This window comes from Cupressus sempervirens, chromosome 1 (genome assembly GCF_028749045.1).
Source record: "Cupressus sempervirens isolate cs-2001-9-10 chromosome 1, ASM2874904v1, whole genome shotgun sequence".
NCBI lineage: Eukaryota > Viridiplantae > Streptophyta > Pinopsida > Cupressales > Cupressaceae > Cupressus > Cupressus sempervirens.
This window is the reverse complement of record NC_143118.1, coordinates 824,785,507-824,806,065: the sequence shown is the minus strand read 5'-3', so window position 1 is coordinate 824,806,065 and position 20,559 is coordinate 824,785,507. Positions and strand designations below refer to the sequence as shown.

Genomic DNA, 20,559 nt, shown 5'->3' with positions numbered 1-20,559 from the left:
CACTCTAGCGACAAGTCTGATAGGAGTAAGCCTATCCTATCAGCTTAAATATTATTCTTGATGAAAGAGGTTATTCTTATGGTATAATTACAATTTCAAGTCAATTGGAGAAATGGGTTTAGCTCAAGGGACATTCAACATTATGATCTTTTATGAAATAATAAAGAATATGAAAGAAATAGATTTATAATTCAATTCTATTTGCATCTAGACCATAATTTGTTGTTCAAAGTAAAATTTTATAGAACATAAATTATCAAAAATCATTCAATTTTAATAGATGTATTAAAATATCATATTGGCAATTTTATCTTGATGTTGGATATTATACAAAATGATTCAACTAACATTCTAGAATAATTATTGAATTTTATAACCAACAATGCTAACTAATTAATAAATATAAAGAGGCATTCTACAAGTGACGCGGAGTTAAGTGTCAATTATAAGCATAATATTTTCAATATAAACAACACATAAAGACCAAGATATGCTCATGTCAAAATTATAAGTTTTTAATAAGATTATGATATAGAAAATATTTTAAAATTATAACAGATTATAATCCATTATTTTATAATTATAATATATAATAAATATATTTTTCAAAGTTATTAAACGTAAAATCAATTAATTTAGTTAGAAAATATATTTTTAATGAATTATTTAAATAATGATTAAGGTTTAAAAGTTAGATGTAAATAGTTCAATTTTTAAAATTGATTGGAAATGTGGAAAAGAAATGCAGATAGAAAAAATATGTAATATGTAGCCAACAAAATTTAAAATATAATAAATTAATTCTATTTGATATTTGAACATTTCATTAGATAGATCTATTTAAAATATCTATACTAATATTAATGATGCCTCATGTAAATGGTTGTCACATTTAAGATAAAAATTACGTCAATGTTGACAGACTCACCGTAACATGTTCGAGCCATTATACTCCAAACTTTGCTATCATTCTCCAATGCCTCACGACAAATGAAAAACTCAAATCATAAGCTTAACCAAGCCAATGTATTGCGAATAATAATTACTCTTCAGAAAAACAGTCAGACTTATGAGTACATGAATTGTTTTCACTGTAGGCACAAGGGTATAAACCATAAAATGCTCATTCATGGGCCACACTTTCAGTTACTTCAGTCATGTTTAAGCTAGTGCTAGAAATGCTCAAGACACTTATATTCAATCCACTTCTATGCAACGATCTGCATTTATTTGACCAAGGCAAATAATTGGTTTCGTAAACGATGTGAAAGGTAAAGATATCTTTTGAGGACCACCGAGACACCAAATTGGAAGTTTAGTACCACCCCTCGAAGTTCAAAAAAAATGGCTTTTGCACTTCCCTGGCCATTGTTCAGTGAGGTTGTAGATAGGCTTCCCTCGTCTACATTCAAAGCACATTATCTACGGAGCTCACTTGAGAATTACAAACGTATTTTCAAAAAGAATTCATAGCAAGCAAAAGTAGGTTTGTATACCATTTCAATCGGACTTTATAATAACGCTCTAGCTCAGCATAAGGCCAAAATGCCATCTCAGTTCTGCATGACATTAGCATTACCACTGGCAAAAAGTAAAGCCAATTATACATTTAAGAGACACTATGATTCATAATAACTGTATTACTCGCAAGCCTGTTTCATCAGCTCAAATTCAATGAAATCAGTACTGTAACAGAATGGTAAGTTCAAGGCTTTATTATTTCTATCTTGATGGGTTATCATACTCTTCCCGGAGTAGAATTGCCTAAAAAGAACAGAAAAAAGTGTGTGCAAGCCACACAAAATAGATACCCATCTAAACAATTTAACAAAGTGCAAGAATAGTTATCAAATGTGTAAGAGACTTTCAAACGAAATTAACATGGTGTGAATACGACCAGATCCGGGCATCCAATGAGAAGGAAAAATCCAAACCTTTAAAATGCATCATTTCCAGCATACAGAGAGATTTCTAATTGCAAATATCAAATAGGAAAAAATAAACTTTCACTGTTCCAAAATACAATAAATTCTGTTGGATCTTGCTAAACATTTCGAAAATGAAATTATCAAAACTTTAAAAAACATTTTGGACAGACAATCATTGCTTGATTCAAATATGCAAAGGACAAAAAATGGCTTAATCATGCTCAATAAGACATCGGTGTCTGTCCTTTATACACTCAAAACATTTTTTTTACATGAAATCCATGCCTATGGATTACGGAACCACTAGTGGGGCCTATAAAAGAATGGCCTTGAGCTCAGATAAATAACCAACAACTTTACTAAGAACCAGGATGCTGAATTGCTTTACAGCATTTGTTATGGTTTGTAAATCAAGTTTCAACATCTCCATGGCATGGCTACTTTCCCAATATCTGTACCAGTTTCACTTCCATGCATATCCTGTTCTTCAAAATAAATTTAGGTCCATAAATCTATTTAGTTTAGTGCCATCTCACAGAAATTACAATCCAATTGAAACCCTCGTGATATTTGATCAATATATGCAAACAAGAATACTTCCAACCTCGTCACTCAAGCTTTCTATGTCTCTGCAATAAGTTTGTCAGAAAATCCAGACACGGAATTGTTACTCTAATAAAACAAGAGCTTGACATCAGACCATCACAAAAATCTAACCACCACCCTGTAGAGACAAGCGATCTCGTAAGGTGTCAAAAAGAGCGGTGGCTGCTGTGTTCTGCCCAAAAGTTAGTTTCAATCGACCAAGCAGCTCACCATCCTTTGCTTGGGAAGCAGATTCAGCTGCTTCCTTGGCCATACCTATGCGAGCATAGGCCTGAAGAAAAAGAATATTTCAACTTAAAAATTTGGGAATGGTAACAAAAACAGGTTTAGAATGAAATTAGAATAGAAGAAAACAAAAGCATCTGGCTGAAGGCTGATATAAATTGTCACAAAAATAATATTAACAGTGTCACAAACCTCAGCACGTTCATGAGGATCTGCAAGTTTCAAAATGTATTTCAATGCCTCATCCTTATTTCCTGCTTCAATACAAGCCTCCACAAATGGCTTGTAGCCTGCATAATTGCACATGTTTAGTGATTAGAAAATTGAATTTAATACATTTAAACGGGTGGGTTATTTTCAAGAAAAGAATATCTAAGGGCAATGTTCTTGAGGGATGCTAAAAGAGCCATAAAAAAATGCATGGCAGTGGGATTACCCGTTGGTGGTTTTTTCTCCTTGGAAAATTTCTCTAAAGCAAGCCAATTATTTGTAGTTGCCAAGGCAAATACTTTCAGCCAGTACCAGCGTTTATCAGAAACCTGTCGCAAGAATTGTGTGTATTAAAATATACTACTGAAACAGACTTTGAGAGAAAATAGCACTCAGTCAGCAAACCTTGAATTCACTCTTTATCTTCTCAGCTGCTCGATGATTGCCTAGTACAATACATGTCCGGATTGTGTCGCTAACACTTGAGTCAACAAATATAGATTGTTTGGTGGTTGCTTCTAGCTCATGTTGTTGCCTACAGAGAGTCAGAACATCAAGAGTTCTAGAACAGAAAATTCAGTTAATACTAATACAGGAAAATACAGATATCTTTTCATAGGGTGCATACCTGAGCAATTTAGCATGTTCTTCTGCCACCTTTGATTCAAAGGCATGCTCCTTGGTCTCTGAGAAAAGTTTGTGCACTTGCTCAATAAGCTTAATGCGAGGACCTTGAAGAGGAGAACCCCGCTGTGCCAAAGGACTCTTAGTATATTCCCATGATTCCTTCCATAGCAAAGAGGCTAACTCCTGCAATAGGACACATTTTCCTAAATTCAAAAAGCATCACTTAACAGATCTATATAAAGGTGGACACGAACATTTGCGTCAAAATACAATTACAATTTTACTAAGACTTGTCTAGGAAAAGACAGAGAGGCTCTTAGAGAACAAAGTAGAAATATTTATTACATACACCCCATAGAATTGGCACTATGATCAACAAAAAAACAGTACACATTCAATTGATGTATGAATGCCATAATTGAATTTGAGATACCATCAATATGAGGAAAATGCCAAACCCTCTGTTAGCAAGATCAGCCAAAGCCCTAGCAGAACCCCCACAGTTCCATTCTGGATATGGATCCCAATCTGGTCCTGGTCTTGGTTTGACAAGGGTTCTTCCATATTGGAATGGCTAATGCCTTAAGGTCTTAATATGGGAATATTAAATGACTTATGATGTATGAGAATGTTGTATGACTTCATGATGTATAATAAAGATTATTCAAAAATACATGTTACTTAAGTTATAATTTAATGCCAATTTCCAAGTGACTAATATTGTGGGGCAGAACTAAACCAGGATTTATCTTGTTATAAGGCATTTCAATTGGTACATTTATACTATTTACTATATTGCATTTCTTAATTTTTATATGGAATTGTAAAAATATAAGAGTGTCCCAAAGAGGCCATCACACACTAGTGCTGCTAGTGCTTCTAATGAACTAGCAGATAAAGTCGCTGGTTTCAGTGAAAGAGGAAAATGATGATTCATATTATTATTACATTTGCAGTTGTCCTAACATAAACCATTTTGATCCATCTTTAACAATTGACAATTAATATTGAATAATCAGTTATAATCTTTCTTTGTATTTAGTTTTTAATAATTTGGGCCAATTATCATTATTTTTATAAATTTATAATATTGTATAAATAATTTATAGCCAAATTCATCAATGCCAAAGCTGAACCTTAACCTAAATCAGTAACTTAGGACAAAAGGCAAAGCAGATTACTCTATATATATATATAACATAAGATGAGAATTTTTTTCCAATAAAATAACAGTTGCGAACATTGCAAGAACTGATAGTTGCACATGTAATTTACTGACTTGAGGTCATATGCATCTCCTTGAGAAGAATGATGCATTGAAAAGTGTGACAAGTCAACACCTCTAGGCATTTACCTCTTATTCACCTACAAGCTGAGTTTTCAATGGCAAAGGAATTCAAAAAATGCCTAGCTGCTTTTAACTTTTCCAAATAAATTTGTGCTAATAAGCAATTTTATCTTCAAAAGAACAGGATTAGTGACCTAAATGGCCTTCACATTGTATACAATCCCTGGTTGGAATCCCCAATACAGTGGCATTCTATTTAAATTTGATTCTAGATAGCCATCTCCATTTTTACAAGAATGCTCTACTGTGAGGGTCATAATGGACCCAATCAAATACAACATTGGCCCTGAAAAAATATGAGGTGCATCTATCAAAACATTTAGACTCAATATCGTATGGGTGTGGTCTAATTTAGCATACAAACAATAAGTAGTACAAAGAATTATGACACAAACAAATGCACCAAACTATTACAAATGGCCTGTTGAATAGAAAAGATGCCAGTATTACAAGAATTCTACCTAGACCCATTAAAAATGCATTTGTTAACAAAATGTCCATGATCATATTTCAAAGTAAGATAAGCCATCAGAGTTTTATCTACAGGTGAATGATTGTGCAACTGAACAAATGATGTGACAGTACTATTTACAACTTATAGGGTACCAACACTAGACAACTCTTCAAAATGAGAAAAATACCTTAATGTACATTTAAAATGGTACATAAGCAGGAGGCTAATTGTCATTGGGTTCTCCATTCGAACTGCATGCATTGTTTTCCTAGTGAAAAACACACCTTCGCATACATTTCAAGAACGAGTGATTATTCACAAATAAGACAATGCATACAGCTCATTCACTGTGCCCTAGACTTCCCAATTCTTCCCAAAAACCCCAGCCAAGAGTGAGGGTGTCACACCTTTTCCGACAACTTATTTAGTGACTAATAATTGGAATTGATTTGACTGTAAATGACCGACTGTGAATTAACAAATATGTAATCAAATCCCATAGTTGCAAAATCAGTTTTATTAAAGATATATTATACTACATAAGACCAGCATATCCAGCATTTTGGACTGTTAAAAGAATGAACATTGAATCTTGCACTGTGGTCACTATCATAGTTGATCAACAGGAATAAGAAATCCTGAGAATGTATTTTTCTTGAGTCTCACAGGCCGCTCAGATCATATGTTGGTTTTTGCTTGTGCTCTGGTATCACCAGGCTTGTCTCCACAAGAATAAATGCCCTCCCATCATTGGGGAACTGCTGAACTGCCAGCAGAACAAATCACATTTATCAAACAGTCACAAACCACAATGAGCTTGCTGATTATCTATTTGACTATCTCAAGTTTCTATTGATAGAGTCCATCATTTTGTAGTGCCCTTGCGGGATGAAAACTGAATATGTTGGCCATAACCCCACAGACATTCCTCCACTCTGCTAGCAGGCATGTGCCCAAAGAAGATGATGGGAATGACGATGATGTTTCCAGGAGGTGAACCTGTGCTAGTACTTTGAGGGAAAGAAAAAATCACTCCTAATGTCGACGGGCAAATTGACCATTAGTCCGCACTCGTGGCATATTGGTTACTTGCTTAGTACTAGAGCTGAAGCCTCAAGACTAAAACCCCAAAATAATGTCACCAAAATCATGCATTCCTCTTCATACAAATTTGTCAGACATTTTGCATAGTTCTGGAAAGAAAGGTTTTATTGCAGGTTTGTTTTTTCAAATTTTTTTACTGGTTTAATTTTATAAGAGTGCATGGCATATTGAAAACAAAGCTACAATGTTCCTTTCTATTGATTGTAGATTATTCATAACAAAATAGCTATACTTTGCTAGTACTTTGATGGAAAGAAAAAATCACTCTTAATGTTGACGGGCATATTGACCATTAGTTCATACTCATGGCATAGTGGTCGCTTAGGATTAGAGCTGAAGTCTGAAGACTAAAACCCCAAAATAATGTCACCAAAATCATGCATTCCTCTTTATACAAATTTGTCAAACATTTTGCATAGCTCTGGAAAGAAGGGTTTTATTGCAGGTTTGTTTATTCAAATTTTTTTACTGGTTTAATTTTATGAGTGCATGGCTTATCGAAAGCAAAGCTACAATGTTCCTTTCTATCGATTGTAGATTATTCATAACAAAATAGCTATTCATAACAATATTCTGAATTTTAAACATACTCTGATTTACTTAATTGTTGACTGCACCAGAATTAAATCTGCAATTGATTGTCTGTACTTAATGAGCAGAAAACTATCAATTCCTCATGCTTGATGAAGACAATACCTTATACATTGAACAGACTACAGATTTTGGGCTTTATCCACTAACCATAAGCTTTGATTTCACTAATACAACAAAGGAATCGGACTAGCCACTACATATGTTTCAGAGCTTAGCCAATTAATGAAGGCAAATTGGTATGAAAATTCAAAATTTCAGTGACCACACTCCTAGCAATCTACCTGTTGCAGAATACTGATATTGTCTTTTTAGGGTCTCGAGAATAAGAGTGATTAGCCTGCTCACCCTCAGAAATTCTGGCGACATAACATTTTATTCCAAAGTGCTGCTAGACTGCACTATGGCCAGCAAATGAAACCCAGCATCTGATATAATTATGTTACTGTAGATGACTGGCTTTTGAAACCAAGCATCCAGAAAGAGCCTAATGCACCCAGCTGCATGTTCGTCTCATACATGGTGTTCAAGCTCATCATCCTCAACAGAAAATAATATAAAAAACCACCAAAAATTGTTTGGGAATACACGACTTCCCTGCAGGTGTGCCTCGCAGCAGGCTAAAGGATATTAATACCAAGGGAAAGTATTACCTGTAACAGAAAATGTCGTTCCAACCAATATTATTCAGCTAGAGATAATCCTCTTCGATTTGGCAATACACGACTTGCCTGCAGGTGTGCCTTGCAGCAGGCTAAAGGATATTAATACCAAGGGAAAGTATTACCTGTAACAGAAAATGTCGTTCCAACCAATATTATTCAGCTAGAGATAATCCTCTTCGATTTGGCATCATAAGCTGAAGAAAACACCAACCTTTGATCACAAACTAGTTGGCAGATATCCCAATCTTCAATCAATAAACTCACAAAATTGTCTCGGATGGAGACTTACAAATTTTGCCCAAATATGACTTCCATTGTGAATCCACCTCAAGAATCGTGTTGGATTTGTGTCCAATCAACCAAATCACCGGGTTTTTGTCCCAGCAATTCTATAGACAGGCTTCCTCTCAAAATCCAAAATTCAACATGTTCAATTCTTCCCAAAAACCCCTTTTTATTTAAACTTAATGACACTTCTAGAGTTTGTCATTTGTAACTAATTTGGGAATATTCTAGAAAATAGATTAAAAGTCCATAAATTGATTTTATTTTATATTTTACTTTAACTCAAAATCAGTGAATATTAAATAATTATTATTTGTTAATTTCCAAATTTAACTTTAGACAACATAAAAGATAATTAAATAAAGTTAAAATTTCAACTTTTTCTAAGCTTGTCGAAATTGGGACATTACATTAAGGTCAAGCGCCACCAACTATGGTTGGCATATAATGTCCCTACTAGATAAAACTTAGTATATTGGCTAAACCTTGACAGACATACCTCCATCGTGCAGGGACATGTGTACCCGAACCAAAAGGTGGAACTGGTAGCCACATGTCTACAAGGGGCCTGGTCTATGCTGGTACTTTGATGGGACATAAACCCCAGTCAATGCTGGTGGACACCACAAAATTTGGCTTAGGTAAATGCTCGCCAAAACAACAAAGGAATGCCGACCAATTTTTAGCCGAAATACTAGGTCGTCAGCCAGCAAGGACATTACATATTCTCTGTTATCCCAATTCTCAAATATCATTTCTTTTAGCTTGGCCTTGAAAGAATGACCTGTGGTATGTGTCTATTGAGGCAGAGCTCAGAAATGATGGAAAAACATAAGAGTTGTGATATTGCTATCAGCATTTAATTGTGTAGTTTTCAAGTCAAACTCATTGACCCATGTTTCATGAGCAGTGATTCACTTGAATCCATCTCTCATAAGAATAAATGGAACACTTAGCACTCATTGGATAAAGGTGATGCTCATAGAGGTTAAGCATCGGGACTTCCCAGGAGGTCACCCATCCCAATACTACTCCAGCTTAAGCATGCTTAACTATGGAATTTCCTCCATAGTTAAACCCACTCTGCTTGCAACCCCATTTGCAAAACCTTCACCAAGTGTTGTGCCTTATGAACCATTCATTAGAAAGTCCCTTAAGCTCATCAATTGATAAGTAGGAGATTTTTTTTCACAGCAAGTCAAATTGTGATATTGCTATAAGGATTTAATTGTGTAGTTTTTGAGTCCAACTTATTCACCCATGTTTCATGAGTAGTGATTCACATGAATCCATCTCTCATGAGAATAAACGGAACACTTAGCACTTGTTGGATCTAAGTGATGCTCACAGAGGTGAAGCACCAGGACTTCCCAGGAGGTCACTCATCCCAGTACTACTCCAGCTTGAGTGCACCCATCCTAGGACTGGGATGGGTGACCTCCCAGGAAGTCTTGGTGCTTCACCTTTGCGAGCATCACCTAGATCCCATGAGTGCTAAGTGTTTCATTTATGCTCATGAGTGATGGGTTCGTGTGAATCACTACTCATGAAACATGGGTCAATGAGTTTGACTCAAAAACTACACAATTAAATCTTGATAGCAATGTCACAATTTGACTTGCTGTGGAAAAATATCTCCTACTTATCAATTGATGAGCTTAAGGGGCTTTCCACTAGATGGCTCACAAGGCACAACACTTGGTCAAGGCTTTGCAAATGGAGTTGCAAGCACAGTGGATTTAGCTATGGAGGAAAATTTGTAGTTAAGCACGCTCAAGCTGGAGTAGTAGTGGGATGGGTGACCTCTCGGGAAGTCTCGATGCTTCACCTCTATGAGCATCACCTAGATCCAATGAGTGCTAAGTGTTCCATTTATTCTCATGAGAGATGGATTTGTGTGAATCACTACTCATGAAACATGGGTCAATGACTTTGACTCAAAAACTACATAGTTAAATCCTGATAGCAATATCTCAATTTGACTTGTGGAATAATATCTCCTACTTATCAAAATATCGTTGTCTAAGAGATATGTAAACCGTTAAAAGGAAAATCGCCAAATTCTATGTAGAGTATTGGTTTTCCATTGGAGGCTCTGTCTTGTAGCAGTTTGACCTATTAGTCCACAAAGTTTCAAGATGCCAAAGCATTGGTAAATGTTTTGGAAATGGTGAAGGAATAACAGTGCACCTAATGTATAAATATACTATTCGAAAATTAATTTGTTAAATTTGGTAAGAGAATTTTTGATTTGATACTTTATCATTCACAATAGATAATTAAGACACTCTCAAAATAGTGACTCTATTGTAATTAATGGCAATTGGAACACCAAGCTTGAGGGTCATGTCACCTTGCATGGTTTGATGAGGGTAATCTTCAAGTAGAGGCAGAAGCCATGGTAAAGGAGGATTAAGCACAACCAAATCACTTGGATGTTGATGCCACTAATAGTCTAATACACAAGCAGATATCACGGCGGCATCAATGCCAAGAAATCTATGGCATAGGCATAGGACCCACCATCAAGGTGCAAACATTAAGTCAAGTGATGTTAGCTAGTCACAACCATAGTTGTGCTTTCGACTTCATCTTTTTAAGTGATGTATGTCATAATTCATAGTTTTTGTACACTTGAAACAGTTGAAATTTTTTATACATTTAAAAAATATTGTTTCCTTAAACTCAATTTCACTTTTGTTGTCATTTGATCAATGTATACTTTGTATATGTGACCAAAGTAGCTTTTTTTAATCAGTTTAAAGTCTTAAAGCTGATTTGGTGAAGGGTGCATAATAAAAGGGTAAGGCTAAAAGCTTTGACTCCTTAATTTCAATTTGCCAAGCCCAAGCCTTGCAACCATTGTTAGATGTGTACTTGTGTATGTGACTGATGCGAACTACTCAAGCCCTAAATTACACCATTATTTCAAACTTCATTTAAGCTTTCATACTCGCCTCCCTATTCCATTTCCATTCTATTATATCCCACTTTCCCATTTTAAGTTGCATATTTTTCAATATGTATAAGTAATATTTATTTCAGTTTTTAGATAAAATACTTGAACAATTAATATTTGATTGTATTTTACTAACATTTACTATACAACGGAATTTAATATTTCATGTGGATAAGAACACAAATAAATGAGGCCATTAATAAACACATGGAAATGTAATTCTGTATTATTTATTTATTGTTGTAACAAACTTCTATTTAATTCATAGTAAAAAGAGAGTGGAATCTTTGTTAAAAGATGAATGAAGGAGGTTTCATCTTGCAACCTCCCTCATCCTATTTATTCCCATGACCACTCAACCATGCATGGCCGTTGGAACACGTGTGTAGTCAATTTGAAATTGAAGGCGCTGAATGCCCACCAAATTCATATGTCATGTACTTTTGTCTTATTTGCACTATAAGACAAAATCATACAAAGAGCTGCCCATAAAATGAAACTAGGAGGGCTGACGGTTTGAACCGCAACTTCCCAATTCCCATGCCCACTTCTCCACTGTTGCACTGCGAGCATTTGGTGGAAACGGTTATAACATCGCAGTCTCATATATGGAAATAGCCGGCAATAGAGAAGTTGAATTCTCTTATATATTGTACTATGGAGTCTATGCATGATACATTATTTCTGCACAGATTTCCGCAAGGAACCTCTCAGCAAACATATTGTATCAGCATGTGCCATGTTTGAATAAAGCGATACTTTGCATGATTAAAACAGCTTAGAAACAGTGTTTTCTTCTACTCACCATGCAAACCAGGAGTAAGGGCCCGCTCCATGCTGAAACACGGTGATGTATTTCATTAGTGTGTTATTCTATTTTGTATAAATTTATATTTCTTTCTTAGATTATCATCACATTATATTTTCATGTTTGTATTAGTTAGTGAGTTTTTGATCAGTCATCTAGTATTTAGAATATAAGACAGAAATGTTTTCTTTATTATTTTATCCATAGATTAGTGTTGTTTTTATTTCAAGAATATGGTTTTGTTCCTAATGTTCCTATCGCCAGGAAGTGACAGTTTTTGTTGCTGGGATTCATTTGGTTGTTCATAGATTCAATTTTGGTTGTTGTAGTTGCATTCATAATCCCTCATTTCATAACTATCATCCCTTGATGGCATACTGCTCGGACACCTTTCACAAGCTTACGCTCTTGGATTGACATGTATAGACCAGCCGAATTCAATCATAAATTGTTAATTTTTTCATATTATTTACCCCAGTGTTGGCCTATCAGTGACCAAAGTAGCTTCTAAATTATTTGTTTAATATGTCTTTAAAGTTGATTTAACGAAAGGTACATAGTCAAATCCTAAAAGTTTTAGCTCCTTAAAAGATCTCTAAAATTTCATGTAGACCAGGTGTTGAGTATGAGTTTGAGCCTGTGACCAAGAAAAACCTACCATGCCCAATTTATCCACTTCTTTGGCCCCTCTATTTAGAGAGTTTCAAGGGCCATTGTGCCATCTATTGGGGACGAATGTAATAAACAAATATTACATTCATATTTGGTCATCTACATTGGAACTGGTGCAAAATCTCTCAGCTCACATTGTGCATGCAACTGTCTATTCAAAATTCAAATTGTTGATCCTGCTATCTAAAATTTTAAGTTTTTAACCCTATGGCCCTATAAGTCAAGTTCCAACCACGGTGGTCAAGGTTAACCCTATGGTTTCATTTAATTCTTCTTGGCCTTTGTCAACCTTGAAATCTTGCCAAATGTTTCGGGCAAAAAAGGCTAGGCTAAGAAAATCCTAAGAGGAAAATCAAGTAGTCACTTTAGAGCTTTCCCAAACATACAAGACCAACAAATCTTCAATTCCAAATAGAGTTGGTAATGTTTGTCTGTCTCCATGATCCAATTTGCAAACATGAGAAAGCACCTTTGCTATGTCGAGAACTGGACTAGAATTTGCAGGTTTGTCCTGGCAGTAAGAGGCATTAGAAGTTTTGTCTTAACTAAATTTTCCTCCTCTGTGAATTGGTTGTATCTGAAGGTCATTTAATGCCTCCAATGCTTCTATTGTGTAAAATGGGGTAATCAGCTTGCAACTATAGGGCTCCCATTTAGATCTATGCTTGATAAGGTCAATAGGACCCAATAACTAATAGAAAATTGATAAAGACACAATACATAACCATATCTCGCTTTTTATCTCAAAGTCAATCTATAGCTAAAAATAGAGCATTTCTCAATTTCAAACTCTTGAAGGAGGTACACATGACAAACCCTATCATCCCATGGCACATGGGGATCAATCTCAAGGCACAACTTGTGAGAGCAAACCCTCAGCTAGCCAAGGGAATCCTCAAGACATTGGACATCATTAGTGTTAGTTTTTTAATCATTGCAAATGTATTTGCACTGCCTGTTTTGGTATGTACTTTCCAAAGGCAGCAGTCTCTTATATTTATATGGAGAATGAGTCAAGAATAGACATGTCCCTTCATGGAACATGTCTATTCATTAACATGATGACAATCATTATATATATGCATCTCATATATACTAAATATATATACATACATATCTTTGCTAGTATTTATCCGACTGAAGCTACAAACAATGAACACTCCCTCTAGGGAGGATAAACACATGATTAGGTATCACCTCAATTTAATATCAAATTATCAAGATTAAGGGTATCTTTCATCAGAAAATATCCATCATTCAAATATCATCTCATGATATCAAGAGTAATGGCCTCCTGAATGTCGAGTCACATGACATTCACCAGGTACTCTTTGAGTAATGGCCTCCTGAATATCAGTTGCAAGATATTCCACAAGTAGTCTTGAGTAATAGCCTCTTGAAAATCAAGTTGCATAATATTCAACAAGTACTTTTGAGCATTGGCTTCCTAAACATCAAGTTGCATAACATCCACCAAGTAATCAAAAAATGTTCATATATGCATACGTATACTCAATAATACTTACAATAGAAACATTAATGGTTTGTAAAGGAACTTGATCCACCATGCTAGATATAACCTCTGTGAGCATCACCTAGATCCAATGAGTGCTAAGTGTTCCATTTATTCTCATGAGAGATGGATTTGTTTGAATCGCTACTCATGAAACATGGGCCAATGAGTTTGACTCCAAAAACTACACATTTAAATCCTGATAGCAATATCGCAATTTGACTTGCTATGGAAAATACCTCCTACTTATCAAGATATAATCTATTATGATATGTTTCAGACATCATAAAATGTTTATCATAATAGAAGGACAGGACCTGTTTAGGGAACTTAATCCACCATGCAAGTTATAATCTATTATGATCTTTTTCAAACATCATAAAATGTCTATCACAATAGAAGATTAAGTTATTGAAAGATCGTCATCTTTTAATAAATTCTAGACAAGTGATAATCATTTTGAAGTCATCACTTCCTCATGATGTACACAAGGGGTAGGCCCATTAAAATCATGCAATCACACATGGATTTCCAAACTCTCTCTTAATATCAATCTTTTGAGTTCCTCATCTAGTGTTGCTTTAGACTTGTCCTACATTTTGTCATCATAATGTAGGTAACAGTACAAAATTTTCTAGAGTTTGGAATTTCTTTGAGATCATTAACTATTTAATTGGCCAAGATTGATTAACCAATTGTTCCTGATTGATATAATGAATCCTTTTACTAAAGGCTATTGTCAAGTCTTTTTCATTTTTTAGTTATTTAGCCTATACTTGATTTTTGAGGCCTTCAAAGTCCTTTTTTGCATTTCTAAGTGTTTGTTTTAATCTTTTGGTTTTACTTCAATCTCTTACTTTCGATTTTCCCTTTGATTTGATTTCTCTCTTAAGGCTTAATCAAAGTTATCAGTCAAAAGATATCAAGGTCTTAGTGTATAAAAAGTGGGTTCTCCAAGTCCAGTTGCATATTGTTATATTCTAATGTTGAGTTGCACTTTTTGAAAAATATAACTTAAAATGACTTTATGTTATGTTTTTAAGTTACTTTATCACTTATGTGATTTAAGTGACTATAGTGCACTTTATGTTATAATTTGATGTTGAGTTGCTTTTTAATTTTTCACTTAAGTGACTTTATGCACTATACAATCTAATTTAATGTTGAGATTTACTTTAATGTTTTATTTTAAAACATTTAAGAGAAATGTTACTTTTTGAATACATTTACACATACATATGTGAACTATACAGTGTAGATATTGTATTTGACCCCTTTAAGTGTTATTTGCTCAATAATCAATTAAACAAGTGCTAAATAGAAAACTTAAGTGATGCAAAGCCATTACATGTTATTAAATAGATACATATAAATGCATCTAGAGAACCCAATTTTGGCTTAGATATGTAAATGCATTGCATATTTAAAACATGCAATGACATCTAGAGAGTGCGATTTTGCCTTTAAGAGCAAATACATCACATGTAATCATTTGTCAAGACCCCATTGCACAACAAGCACGTTTGTTGGCTTTTTAACACTTGCATATGCATCTTGAGAGTGCGATTTTGGCTTTATACACATGCGAATGCCCTCCAAGACCACGTTTTTCTCTTGGACTTCAAAAATGCCCAAATGCATGTGTTTCCTTGCATATTTAAAACATGCAAATGCACTTGGAGAGTGCAATTTTCCTCTTGCACCCAAAAATGTGGCATGTATTGCATCTCAAGACCTTGATTTACATGGAAGGCGTGGATTTTAGCCAAAAATGCCATATGTATTTGCCCTTTAAGAGTGCAATTTGCATTGCAAAACCTAAAAGCATGCATTTGGCTTCATGTGTTTGGTGTCTAAGACCACGATTTGCAATTATGCAAATAGGCATTAAATGTATTTGGTGTTTGAGACCACAATTTGCCTCTAAAAGGTAAAAATACCCATGTATTATGGCTCCAAGAACCCGATTTTGCATAAAGAAAAAGTGGGAAAGCATTTTCAACACATTGCATGTGTTTGCCCTTGGAGACCACAATTTGCTTATTGATACATTTTCAAACATGAAGATCCTTCTCATAAGTGCGATCTGCACTTAGGAAGACATTTGCAATCACATTGGCAATCCCTTGCACATGCATTTGTATCTTGCAACCACAATTTGAAGCTAACCTTTGAATTTTTCAAAGACATTTGGTTACCACACGCAAATTCACTTGAAGAACCCAATTTTGGAAAAGACAAGTTCATCCTAGCTTCTCTTTCTTTCACATTTTTCTCATTGATCTCCAAGTAAGTGTAAGGATTTGATTTTGCTTGCATTTCTTGCTTTTTTTACTAATTTGCAGCATTCTTTGGCTCATTGCTATCCATTTGTTCAAATGCAGCCTGTTGTTTGCATTAAGTTATTTAATTAGCTTGAAATCTTTATCTTTGTTGCAAATGCAAAGTTCTTCCATCTCAAAAACGAAATTGCATGCAAAGAGAGGTTTTGGAGTTATCAAAACTTGAGTTAAATCAAGAGGTATGTCTTTTTTTCTTCTTTTTTTAGTTTTTGTACATATCTTGTTTGTTTTGGTTTATCGAGAAAAGTTGAGAATTTTCACCCAAGAATGTAAGTGCATATACATTATACATGCTTTCATCTTCCATGCCAATCCCTTTTCCAAATACATTCCAACTCCATCTTCCTACATATGCAATTGCATCTTCCAAACCCAATTGCATATTTATCAAGTAAAAATGATGCATTTTTACCACATATAATCACCTCTCATAGATCCAATTTTGATGAAAGGTTACACTTTTAAATACCAAAGTTATCATTTTGTACATATCCATATGCATCCAACTTGCATTCTTGGTCACTCAAAACAAAAACCCCACTTCACCTACATGCAATCCATCATTCTAAGCCCGATTTTGGCCCTTTTTGTCCAAAATACATGCTGTCCTAATTCATTTCCAAACATCAAATGTGTTCAATAAGTATCTAATCCATACTTCGAACACCCATTTTTCATAGATCTGCCATGGCAACTCAAAATCCAAAGCCTTCATGGATCCAATCCCTTCAAACAATATATTTACTCTTTGGAATTTCCATGTTGCAGCACGAGATATGTCCACACCTCCAAAGGCCAAAGGAAAAATAATGTACCAATATGATAAGGAGCTAGTCCACGCAACTCCGTCACATGTTTCATCTACTCTTGATCAAATCTCAAATACAGGGATTGGTCATGTTGACATAAACAATTTATTGTAGAGGCTTGAACCTTCCTCCAAAAAAGACATGTAGCATATCAGGAGGAGCCATATCCATCTAGTGTCTACATTTCTTATGGAAGCCCTTGAACTCGAGTTCATTTGGGAATGTGTGAACCACTTTACCCTCAAGTCAAAGACAGTTTAGGATGCAGATGGTGTAGTACTTTTCAGCCTAGATCCGCATGTAATTGAACAAATTTTCAAGGTTCTTGCAAATCCAGAATGTGTAAATTTATCCAAGGAGATATCTGTCTAGCTGTGGAATCAAAGCAAGATGGATTATCAAGGCATACAAATAACAAATGGTTGGTCAATAAGAGATCAAATTTCTCTAGATGGTCGAGGACAATACACAAATCTGACTTCTCACCAGAGGTCAATGATTTGATAACTCTTCTCAGCAAGATCTGTGGTCTCAAAGAATCCAATCACTTTGAGATCTAGATGTTTAAGTTCATTTATCAGATTCTTGAACACAGAGAACTCATCTATTGGGGAGAGATCATAAGCACAACATTATGCAAACAACTGATTCGTGTGGGGACATCATCCTCATTCCACATAAATTCATACTTGGTCTATATTGCTGCAGCTATGGGGACATCCTCAGGACTCTCTACCAAGGGAGATCGGTCTTTGATTCCCATTTGGAACTATTGTGATCTACTCACACTAACAAAGAGCAAGCATCACTATAGAAGGGTGTGGGATCTATTTTTCAAGCATTTCAAGTGCCTTTTCAACAAAGCGTTGGCAATCAAAAGAGTATCAGATAAGGCATGGGAGAGAGAAAATTAGTATGGGTGCATTTTCTTGCAATTTCCAAGTTTCACCTACCTAAGAGTTAGCTATTTTGAAGGAGAACCATACACTTTGCCAAGATATCCTATTGATAGCATAGTTCTCATGGAAATGGCCCGACAGCTGATGGAAGTGCAAACATACCAAACCAGCCAGCCAGTACAGGCCAGGATTCAACATTAACAATGCCAAGCCTTTCCAGATTAGTTGATATGCACTTACCCGGTGTGTAAGGTGAAAGCTATAGAGTCTGAACTTCAAAACTCATTACTATGAAGAAGTTCAAGGCTAGATCTGACTTCAACTACAGAGGAATGCATTCAAAGATAAAAAGGGCATTCACCCATGTTCATCGCATGGAGGATGTGTGGATTGACTTGCATAGCAAGGTAGATATTATCAAGATGGACTACTCCAAGCTTACTTTGCAGCAAATCATCAACCTCAACACGATTCAGATTCCAGAAGGGGTTGAGATTGAGGATGATGGCATGCTCTCGTATGTTGAATATCATAATAGCCAACTGAAAAAGCTTTTTCCCATTCTTGTTCAATGACAACAAAAATAGGGAACTTCTATCTTTGATAGATTCCAACCTATTTTGTTGAATACCAACAAATGGTTGAAAAATAAAGGTCTTAAAAGAGTTCATCCGAAGGTTGGAGTAGATTGCATTAATTTCAGAGCCATTGGAAGGAAGTCTCAAGTGGACATCAAGAGGAAAGACAGTTTATCCTCCTCAAAGCGAGCTATACTCTCATATTGGTGCTCAAAGGTGGAAAAGTTGTGATTTCACCCTCAAATTCTTCTCAAGCACCCCTGCAAGCGCAAGAATCAAATGAAGAAGAGGAAGAGGGAGAGATAATGATCATATCTCCTCCACAGTTGCTAAGCAACCAAGAGTCATCTACCCAAGAGGAACCATTCTTGGATGTTGTAGACAATGATGTAGATTCATTCTCCATTGTATTCAAGCCTACAATTTCCATTTCAGAAGTGAATATGTCCGAACTCCCTATCTCTTCTACAGCTCTTATCCTCACAACAGAACAATGTAAGAACCTGAGAACTATGTTTGAGGATTTTCCAACTTTCACAGAAGGACAAGTTCCAAACTTGATACCTCAGCTGCAAGGTTTGAGATGTTCATGACAAAATCATCCCAAAGGACACCCATGGTTCCAGCTATGCAAATTGAGGTGTTCACTACAACGACAGAAATACAATCAGGATCAATGTTTGTCATAGCCACTATTCTAGTCTCAGCAGATAAAGGTTTTTGCCTGCCTGTGTGGTTAAGAAACATCAACATGAAGTGGAGAAAGATCGAGCTGCCCCCAAATGATCTCCTTACAAAGAAAAACAAGTATAAGCTTCTAAAGGAAAAGTTTGTCTCAAGGATCCTTGTTGATTTTGAGAAAACCAAGTATGCTGAGATTGCAAAACCTTTGGTGGATAAACCATTTGAAGAGCTTAATCGCTTTGATTACAAGTTCACCAAAATTGAACTTGGGAAATAATCATGGTTGGGGTGTTTACAGGATGCTCATGACGCACTCTCTAATTTGTCAAAGAGTAATAACAAGCTCTAGGAGAGAAAAAATCAGTTGACGTAGGAGAATGCTCATCTTCACGAGGTCATTCACCAACAATCCTCGTAGCCTGTGGTCATCACATCATAAACAGCTCAGGTGAATTGAAGGGGTAAGACAACTAAGGCTTGGTTCAAGGAGGTTATCTTATAGGGAGTTCAGTCAATTAAAGATGCACTCAATGTCCTTAAATGTATCAAAGGTGTTGACAAAAGGTTCCATGATATGATTGCCACTTTTAATCAAGAAATCAATACCTCGAAAGAAGATTTGGGCACCTGATATCAAATGTCAAAAGGTGATTTAGATGTCTTGATCACATACGAAATCTTTCCATCCCTGGATATGTTCTACGAATATCACAGAATCATGGGTCACAAGGCATAGGTGATGGAAAAGCTTTTGGCAAGGACATAGGGAGCCCTAGAAAGTTGTAAGGCTATGGAAATAGAGATCATGGGTGATCTAAGATAGATGGGATGCAAAGTCCTCACAAAGGATGACAACTTGTTCGCCGAAGCATAAATGACTTCAGAGTTCACTGACAAAGTTAATGCTGAATTTGATATTAGAGGATTTTGGAGTGCATACAATGAACAAGTTTGTCACATATAAGTTGCAGCAAAGCACTTGTGGGATTCCATTACGAGAAACTATCGGGTTGTAAAAATAGGACATGCCAATGCAGTCAAGGTTGACGCCATTTCATAGATGAAGATTTCAAATTTTTCTATGCTTCATTATTGTATTGCAAAGTATAAAGCTTTTGTTGACAATCTTTAGGATTGATTCAACTTTTTCTATCATTTTCTTGTAGTTTTTAGCATTTTTAGCTTTGTAGATGTGGAAGATAGATTACATGTAATCACAATTGCATGTAATTCAATTACATGAATACTGAGT

General features: G+C 35.4%; 1 protein-coding gene across 1 annotated transcript in view; it reads right to left on the bottom strand.

Moving 5' to 3' along the window:
* Positions 1 to 2,146: 2,146 nt before the first annotated feature.
* VCL1 (vacuoleless1 (VCL1)) overlaps positions 2,147 to 20,559 on the bottom strand; it is a 49,119-nt gene continuing 30,706 nt past the window's right edge. Inside the window, exons 12-16 of the mRNA XM_089790612.1 lie at positions 3,598 to 3,779; positions 3,375 to 3,504; positions 3,196 to 3,298; positions 2,952 to 3,049; positions 2,147 to 2,805 (exon numbers count right to left, since the gene is read on the bottom strand). Of these exons, the coding sequence (XP_089646738.1) occupies positions 2,641 to 2,805; positions 2,952 to 3,049; positions 3,196 to 3,298; positions 3,375 to 3,504; positions 3,598 to 3,779 (678 nt within the window). The 3' untranslated portion in view covers positions 2,147 to 2,640. The remainder of the gene's footprint in view (positions 2,806 to 2,951; positions 3,050 to 3,195; positions 3,299 to 3,374; positions 3,505 to 3,597; positions 3,780 to 20,559) is intronic.